Raw genomic sequence first — 10,021 nt, 5'->3', positions numbered from 1 at the left:
ACCTTATATTTATAGAATATCATCGTTGTTGGGTGAAAACAGCAGAAAACAGCAGATCACACAGATCTGCTGATCAGGCTGTTTGACTAGTTTTGTGCGACGGTCTTGTATGATGAAGCAGGGCAAAAGACATACACATTTGAAACTTGGAGATATGAGGTTTCTGCCTGACAGTGACGATATTTTAGTGATTATGTTGCGAGGAAAATGTTGAGATAATAGCCATTTTGGTTAGAACTGACTGAAAATAACTTTGTACTTCAAGTTTAAAATTATACTAAATAATATTTTTCCCAAATAAATCCCAAATATTGTCAAATTATCTCGCGGCACCCCTGAACTGCTGTCACGGCAGCCCAGGGTGCCCCGTCACCCACTTTGAAAACCCCTGGCCTATTAGGGCAACACACTATTGTTCTCTTCTATAAATAGACAACCACACTTTCAACCACATCTTTCTAGTTGTTTTATTTAGTCTAAAATGATTATTAAAAGCATAATTTATACTTGCTATACTACTGTTTTGCCAAGAGGTTTTTGATACCAACTCGTTTCTGGTGTTCTATGTGTGTGAATGATCTCTTACCACCTTTCCAAACAATACACTCATACTGTACATGTTTTAATTGTCTATGTCTGTGCAGGATCAGGAGAGGGAGTATGTGGGCTTTGCCACGCTCCCCAACCAAGTACATAGAAAGACAGTGAAGAAAGGCTTTACGTTCACGCTCATGGTTGCAGGTGAGTGATTCTCAGTTGGTTGTCACTGGACCACTGGATAGCTAGTGTAGGCCAGGGTGATGACCGTTGGGAAAGCATGACACTCGGCCTCCAAAAAAAGTCTCAAATTTGTTCTCCTGCTAAACCACTAACATGTGGAACGCACTCCCACAAGCCCTAAAGGAGAGTAAATCCCTAACCTCCTTCAAAATCGGTCTGAAAAGTCACCTACAAGCGGCTGCTACTCGAAATTTGTAAATAGACTAAGCATCTCCTTTTCCACTGTAACCATCTGCTTCTTCTGTTTATTTGTATTTTTCCTTTATTCTTATTTTTCTGCTTTTATAAGTGATGTTATCCTATGCAAAGTACTGTGTTCTATCCGTTTGTCTTTCAATGTTATATGAGATACATAAAGTGGTTCCTGTGTAAATAAGCTGAAAAGCTTACTAGGATCTCATTTTAGTTGACCTTGTACCAGTGATTTGTACTGTCATGAAACTGTACTTTTCAATCTCTCTCTCTCTCTCTCTCTCTCTCTAGGAGAGTCTGGCCTGGGTAAATCTACACTGATCAACAGTCTGTTCCTCACAGAGCTCTATAAGGACAGGAGGGTTCCCAATGCTGAAGGTGAGGCAGCATCAATTCATCTACTTTGCTCTGTATGAACAGATCAGGACTTGAGGGAATACTTGACACAAAGCATTGTGATCCTAGATATACTGTAAGCATACACCGACACGCCAAGTTGACATCAAGCCAGCCATTGGGCCACCAATAAGCCACTGTAGAGCGTTTTAAAATGTTCGGTGTGCATACACAACACACTACACAGCCTTGATGGTAGCGAGGCATCTGCGTGAGCCATTTACCTTCAAGCAAAAATTGCGGCGGAGCGGATTGTTAAGTGAGGGCAATGGGGTGTATGTGTGCATACAGAGAAAGCACACAATTCTTTGGTGGCACAAATGCCAAATATCAGGGCAACAAGGCTATACGATAAAACAATGATTTTAGTCCACTGAAGTACTAATTTAATTTATGGATTAAGGATATTTATCTTAATGTATTCAAATATCGGTATTTATTTACAAATTACCTACTCGGAGTCAAGTGATCATGAATGCTCAGCCCCGGCTAATGTTTTTGACCTCTGTGTGTTTGTGTGTGGGTGTGCACGTGTAGAGCGGATCCCTCAGACCGTGACCACCGCCAGACACACGGTTAGCATCGAGGAGAAAGGGGTCAAACTGCGCCTGACCATCATCGACACGCCAGGGTTTGGAGATGCTGTCAACAACACAGAAAGGTGTTGTTGTTCAACAAACTGCACACCTTGTTACTAACCTATCAAAAGCTCAAGATGATTTAGTGTGTACAGTAATAGGATGTATTTACGAACTTATTGACATAGTATATGTATTTATTTATTTATTGTGGGCTCGCCTGAAAGACACCAGTATGTTATCTTCATTATTTATATAGAGTTCCGTCGCAGACAGTACAAAGCCAATGAGGTGCGGAAAATCTGGGAGTGGTGTTAGCTTCACATCACAGTTAGCACGCTGCAGAATATAGTCACGAGCGAACCCACACTGTTTTGTAGGAACAGTATTTCTAGTTCTTTATTCATATATTATAGTATATCTCTGCTGATAGGCCAAAACAAGCTAACTTAGAAAATGAAAAAATATCCAGCTCAAATGGAGTTAGGAGGTTTTGACCGAAGTGCCAAAACCTTTTAATTGGTTCAATATTTTTGTAACCAACACACAGACAGACGTAAAGGGTGTTCGATAGCACTGTACTGAGGAGTTCATGGTTTTCTGTGTGTCATCTGCAGCTGGAAGGTGGTGGAGGACTTCATTGACCAGCAGTTTGAGCAATACTTCAGAGACGAGAGTGGACTCAACAGGAAGAACATTCAAGACAACAGGGTCCATTGCTGTCTCTACTTCATCTCTCCGCTTGGCCACGGGTACACAATGCTGAGGAGATCTCAGATCCCTAACCATTTAAGCCTTATATTATGTGTGGCGGAGAGAGTCGCAGCCCCAGCCTGAAGGCTCAAAAGTCTAGTATCTGCCCTCATTCCATAGGGATATCCCTTTGGAGTAATGGTTAAGATATTGGACTTTCACGTGGGAGACCCGGGTTCAAAAGCCAGGTGGGGAGGTTCGGATCACCTCTGTTACATATGTTTTAGGTTGAAAATGGTGTCTCTATATTGTTAAGTTTACTTAAAAATTCTAAGTCACAATTCAACAATGCACCAATCAAACTGCAGAATGACACGATGGGTCAGCCTTTGATGCTGGATTATTTGACCATGGTTTGATTTGCTGAGGGGGAGATTCATGCCTCTGTTTTGATATCACCCGGGTCATTAATGTACGTATGTGTGTCTGGGACCTTGTTTTATACAATGCATCCATGTGCCATGGTTATTCATGTGTCTATGTATGTGTATTATATACTCCAGCCAGTACTACATACAGTATGTGTGTGTCCTCCCTCAGTCTGCGACCGTTGGATGTGGAATGCATGAGAGCCCTGCATGAGAAGGTCAACATAGTACCTATACTGGCCAAGGCTGACAGTCTGACCCCACAGGAGGTGCACCGCAAGAAGCAGAAGGTATGAAACAATGGGCAGCAAAGTTGGGCAGAGGTTCTTGGCCTCCAGAAAGTGTGCGAGCAAGTTTTCATACCAATTAGTCTAACGGTTCTGGAGATTAGCTGTTCACAGGCGGACAGACAGGGTTGAAAACACTAATCAGTGTAGACAATAATCATAAAAATTAAATTACTTTTCTCATCAACTCTTTCCTCTCCCTCTCTCTCTCTCTCTCTCTCTCTCTCTCTATCTCTCTCTCTCTCCCCCTGCATTCGTGTCCATGTCAGATTCGTGAAGAGATTGACAGGTTTGGCATCAACATCTACCAGTTTCCAGAATGTGATGACGATGAAGATGAAACCTTCAAACTACAAGAGCAGATGCTCAAGGTGTTTATTCTCTTTATTCACTTTAAAGCAGTGGTTCTCAGCCAGTGGTCAGGGGACCACCAGTGGTCATTGAGGGGGTTCCAGGTGGTCCCCAGCTAAATGATGAAGAGTTGGTAACAAAATTTACCATTATAGATCTTTAACTCTTGAGAGTGTAAAATGAAACCAAATAGACCTGTACAGGTCCATTTGGTTTGCCCATTTGGTGAACGGTGTGATTTTTATTATCATTAATGTAGTGTACTGTACTGTATTTGTCTGTTAACAGTTCTGCTGCCGTTGACGATCCTCACCGGCATTTAAAGGGTTAAAATCATGGTGCCGTTGACGGTGAGCACCGTCAATCTTACTGTATTTACAGTAAAAGTATTATTACTTACAGTACGTCGCTCCGGTCCCGCCCGCATCGGTAATGTCCGCGATTTGTTTACAACGCACGTTGGGCGTGCACGCGAAGTGAAGCTCCGCCATAGTAAATCCATTGAGAGGCCCATAAAGAGACTTCATTTACTCAAAAAGAGACATTTTGATCCAAAGGGTGGCCTGTTTACAGACACAAACTGCACTCGGCTGGGCACAGCCATGTTTCTTTTCTGGGCCCACACTGTCATGTGACTAGATGATGTAAACATTGACGTCAAGTGATAATCCATCTGCGCAAAAACAACCCCCGCCCGGCCCTTCAAAATAATAGCGGCGGCCTACGGAGGAAGCGGCGCGCCACCAAGCATCCCTTCAAATTAAAAGGCAGTAGTAGTGTTAACACCCCCCCCCCCCCCCCCTCCCCTCCTCCTGTCTCTGTAGGACAGCATTCCATTTGCAGTGATTGGTAGTAACGTCCAGATGGAAAGCAACGGTCGCAAGTTCAGGGCTCGCCAGTACCCCTGGGGTGTGGTAGAAGGTATCACACACACACACACACACACACACACACACACACACACACACACACACACACACACACACACACACACACACACACACACACACACACACACACAACCCAATAGTGCAGAGCCAAACAAAAAGTGTCCAATGGTCAGTGCAAGAAAATCGAAATAAAAACAAGAAAGGGTGACACACATGAAAACCCTCCCTGGAAAGGTCCTTAGAGGTCAGAGTCAGTACAACTATAGTTCCAGTTAAATTAGGTTGTGTGGGTCAGTGGAGATGGTTAACCTGTGATAACTTTCATCCTGTGGCTCAGTGGAGAACCCGGCCCACTCGGACTTCCTGCTGCTGAGGAGCATGCTGGTCAGAACCCACATGCAGGACCTGAAGGACGTGACGCGAGAGATCCACTACGAGAACTACAGAGCTCACTGCATCCAGAACATGACGCGCATGGTGGTCCAGGAGAGGAGACGCAGGTGGCTGGCAGCGGAACATTTGACTGAATGCGTTTAACTGTATGCCTTTCACACCAGCGATATCGCAAATTCCCGAAATCGCTTGACAACAAGTCAGGTGCGCGACATTGATGTCTCGAGGCGTGCCCCCAGCTGATGGCCTCGTGCAATGACGAGTGCCATTGTCAGCGTTACACAGGTCAGGTGGGCACTAGGTAAATCTGGGCACCTTGATTTAAAAAATCTAATATTTGAAAAATGGAAAGTAAAGTAAATGCAAATGTAACATTTTACATTGAGGTGCCCAGATGTCGCTGACCTGTTACCCGTGGCGGTTTAACCCGTTTCCAAATTGCACATAATTACTTGACAATGACGTGCACATTTACGTTAGGCTAGCCAATGTTAACTTATGTTATGTTACGGTTTCTGAAACGTGTGCTCGTGTGAAATGCATACACAATGATGAGTCAGCGATTGAATTGAATGAATGACAGATGGATGTTTTAGCGTGTGTATTCTTTCAAAAGAGTAACATGCTGTATTTCATTACCAAAATAATGTATTTGACCATGTGTGTGTGTGTGTGTGTGTGTGCGTGTGTGTGTGTGTGTGTGTGTGTGTGTGTGTGTGTGTGCGTGCGCGTGCGCACGTTAGTGTGAGGGACAAGCTTCGGCGGGGGAGTGGGGTAGACTTCCCTCTGCCACTGGCCTCCATCGACAGCGAGACAGAAAGACTCATCTTAGAGAAGGATGAAGAGGTATGGATTTAAACTAGCTAATCAATTTTACTTCCGCGTACCTACTTACTGTACAGCTTGACAAATCAGAAGCAAAGGTCACTTAAAAAAGGCTTGTATCCATTCGAACCGAAAGTCACTTAAAGGAGGCTAAATTTGCTTGATGTACGACAATTCAAAGTATAAATGAATATGAAATAAATGTTAATAAAATTAGGCTTTACAGTCAGTTGCTGACTTGTTAAATCCCTGTCCCCCAGTTGAGGAGGATGCAGGAGGTCCTGGAGAGAATCCAGGAGCAGATGGAACGCAGCCAGAGAGGAGGCTGCTGACCTAGACAACACTCCCTGGGAAATAAAGGACATGACAGGGAGAGACAACCCAGGACAACCTACCTGGACCAGTGCTTCTCAACCTGTTTTTATTCCAAGACCCCCAGGTTTGGTAGGCATCCATGAACCCTCCTGTACCTCTGACAGCAGAAGCAGCGATTACGCAGGGCATTGTGGGCAAGTGCCCAGGGGCGCAATGGCACAAGGGGGCGCCAGAGGAGAGAGAAGCGCTGCATGCATTCTTCCCCTTGTGCAATGCAAGATAATTAACCAGCTGAAAACCCTTGTCGGTAACTTCTTTATTGACACATATGGACTCTTCCTGGTGGATAGAGAACACTTGGAGCAACACCCGGAGAAAAGTGAGTGCCATCAAGGCGAAACACCCGGAGAAAAGTGAGTCCCAAAATCCCCCAAAAAGTGAGTCCCAAAATCAAGGCGAAACCGGGTCGCCCCCCCGGTTCGGAGGGGCGTCAACCGACTAAACTCGGCTCCACGGTGCTGCCGAAATGTTGTGACCTCCCGACTTAATTTCGGTACTCAGTGGTGTCTTCTCATTCATTCAGCCCGGCTTCAAGTTCATTTTCTCGGCTATGAAGCCAAGGAAACAGCGGTAATTTGGGAGGGAGACAGTTTGCCTCCTCTGAGGAAATGGCACATGCAGGCTTTCAACAGAGGAGGAAGCGAGGAATCAAGGAAAGAAGCGGCCAATCAGCGTTGATGTTGTCCGCAGACACAGAATGTTTTGGGGATTTGATTTTGGGACTCACTTTTTTCCAGGTGTTTCGCCTTGATTCTGACATGACATCATTTTTGATCGGTGCATGCATCGCTCCTAGTAGCATGCTATGTTTGTGTTTGTAGCCTACACCTATCAGACGTCTCTTAGTAATGTTGAAGTGTTCTTTAATATGTTAGCTTTGAGTTGGTAAAGTTAAACACTCCAGCATTGAACCACAGGACAACCAGGACTTGAACATTTATGTAGACCAGTGGTTCCCAAACGTTTTATTTTTTATTTTATTTTGTCTCAGGGCACACCTATAAATATATATATATTTTTTCAGTCCATAGTCTGCACATCACAAAGCTGCTAGGAGCATCACAGTAGAGATGAAACCACAAGCCAGTAGGCTACGTTTAAATACCGGTATGTATTAGTTGTCCCGGATAACAGGCCAACTCTTAATGTTATGCCCTGACACCACTGATTTGCAACATCATGCAACCATTATGGCAGTTGCAAAGAGTTGCTTTGGTGCGGTTGACCTTAGAACAGTTTTGTTGCAAGGAGTTGCATGGCGAATCATTAGTGTAAAATTCAATTCAATTCAATAAAACACAGGAAAATATATATATGTTAAGATTAAGTTCTTGGGGGAGGACCCTCAGACCCCGTTTAGGGAATCTCCCCCCTACCCCCTTAAAAAAAAAATAGAAATAGAAATCTTATTGGTTCTGACATTCCAATGTTGCCAACCCTGCATGGTCTAGTGGACTGATGATTGGTCTCTCAGTTCAGAGCAGCCATGTTCAAATCCCAGTTCTCCCATAGGTCATTGCTCTTTTACTTGGACCTTTTTAAGGTTAAGAGCACTCAAAAGTTAGTGAGAGATGGAGTAGTGGTCTAAAGATCAGACTCTCATTGCTGATGTTCCATGTACAAATCTCAATCCTCCTACATTGCTGTTTTACTTTGACATTTTCATGGGTAAAGTACAAAATAATTACTCAAAAGCACCTGATGTTTTTTAGGTTGGAGATGGTGTAGTGGTCTAAAGATCAGACTTAAGGTGCAGAGGTTCTGTGTTCAAAACCCAGTCACCCTACTAACTGCTGCTCTATTACTTGGATCTTTTCAAGGTTAAAATACAACATAACGCCAGGGCGCCTGTTCAGAGAGGGGTGGAACCGGGGAGGATAGCGTGTACCTCCACATGCGTTACGCCCCCCTGGTGAAGCTCCTTAATGTCAGGTGAAAAGAAGATGGTGGCATGACGGATCGGGTATCGGAGGAGACCCGTTGTTGTCTTCACCCTCCCAATGGCTACTGTGGGGATTAGCAGGGATAGGTCAAACGTAGAGTATGGGGATGGGGGAATTGGCTTGACACTAAATTGGGTATATGGGGGGAAAAAATGTTTTCTTTTATTATCTCTTATGGGCAGGGTTTCTCTTCCTTACAACTGAATGTGTACGTACCGTGATCGCCTCAGATCCTGTGCTATTTTGTACCAATGATTGTTGTGATTGGAATGTGATTTGGGGTGCCATCACTATACCTGCCTCATTGTGACATTGTACCTTAATAAAAAAGATTTGAAAAGAAAAGAAAATACAACATAACTACTCAAAAGCACCAGAACAAATTTACAGTGAGAGATGGCCTAATGGTCTAACACTCAGAGTCTCAGTGAAGAGGTTCCATGTTCAAATCCCATTCAACCTACAGTCCATCTCTGGAGTACATTGACCTTTTTAAGGCTAAAATTGTCTCAATTTTCTTAACTTCTTCCAGTACTCTCAAGGCATGTTGGTAAGAATTTTTTTCTGTAAAATGTTTGTTGGACAGAGTTCTTTCAGATATAACCCCCCACCTTTAGCTCTCAGGAAACAGGGGGAGGGACACCCCTCCACAATGGTCCTCCGTGTACCTTGGGCATGGGACTTGAACCTGTCTGAAACCTGCCTGAAGCAGGGACAACCGATCAAGCGACCATACCATTGAGCCAAGGCACCTTTGGGCCCTCAACAGGTATCTCCTGGTGCTTTTGAGTTGTTCTCTTCTATTTTAGCCTTGAAAAGGTCAAAGCACTACAGGAATGGATTTGAACATGTGACCTCTGCATCCGGAGTCTGATGTTTTAACCACTACACCATCACCCACAGCAGACTCCATCTGGTGTTTTTGAATACTTCTTTTGTATTTTAACCTTAAAAAGTAACAACAATGATCGGTACGAGAACTCGGATTTGAAAATGAGGGTCTGATCTTTAGACCACTAGACGCATTTTCCAGTGCTTTTGACTTAAGCCCATTGCACACAGGCGCGTTTAACCGCACGGATAAAACGGACAATATCATTTTTTGAAAAGAAAACAATGATTCTCTATGACCTCATGCACACCGGCTCCGAATTAGCCGTGCGACGAGTGGCTGCCGCCGTGCGTTTTTTCTCGATCGAACCCAGTTCGATTTGTGCGTCTTGTCGCATGCGGTAAAAAACTCATCACTCCTTTTATGACTCCTTTTTGGATCCGCAGCGCCGATTCCGCACAGCCTTGCACACCAAATCCAATGTGTTTTATTCATGCCGCAAACGAAAAAAAACGCAACTGTCCTGTGTGCAAAGGGCTTAACTCTTGTATATTTTAACCTTGAAGTAAAACAGCAACATAGGAGGAGTGAGCTTTGAACACAGAAACTCTGCACTGAGAGTCTAATCTTTAGACCACTACACCATCTCTCAACATAGGTAGCCCCTGGTGAGTAGTTCTTTTGTATTTTAGCCTTGAAAAAGGTCCAAGTAATACAGCAACGCAGGAGGACTGATATTTGAACCTGGAACCTCAGCACTGAGAGGCTGATCTTTAGACCACTAGAGTAGACCATCTCTCATCAGAGGTATTAATTTATTCCTAGTAGGACTCGGATTAGAACATGGATCCTTTGAACTGAGAGTCCAATCACCAGGCCGCTAAACCATATGCCAATACAGATATTTTGACATGTTCTTTTGTATTTTAATGTTGAAAATGTATTACAGCAATGTGGGAAGACTGAGATTTGAACATGGGACCTCTGCACTGATAGTCAGCTCTTTATACAACAACACCATCTCTCACACAGGGTTGCCAACCCTCCTGAATCAGCAG

At 44.0% G+C, this 10,021-nt stretch overlaps 1 protein-coding gene across 1 annotated transcript; it reads left to right on the top strand.

The window, feature by feature from the left end:
- Positions 1–684: 684 nt before the first annotated feature.
- Positions 685–6,145, top strand: LOC308304187 (septin-4-like; the record flags this gene model as incomplete). Its single annotated transcript, XM_080748747.1, has 10 exons — positions 685–741; positions 1,264–1,350; positions 1,906–2,029; positions 2,564–2,698; positions 3,240–3,357; positions 3,624–3,725; positions 4,530–4,626; positions 4,933–5,095; positions 5,732–5,834; positions 6,074–6,145. The coding sequence occupies exons 1-10, from the start codon at positions 732–734 to the stop codon at positions 6,143–6,145; spliced, it is 1,011 nt and encodes a 336-aa protein (XP_080604873.1). The 5' UTR covers positions 685–731.
- Between the last annotated feature and the right edge of the window lie 3,876 nt (positions 6,146–10,021).

Source organism: Nannobrachium achirus (assembly GCF_963921795.1).
Source record: "Nannobrachium achirus genome assembly, chromosome: 19".
Classification (NCBI taxonomy): Eukaryota; Metazoa; Chordata; class Actinopteri; order Myctophiformes; family Myctophidae; genus Nannobrachium; species Nannobrachium achirus.
This window is presented reverse-complemented; position numbering and strand designations above follow the sequence as displayed.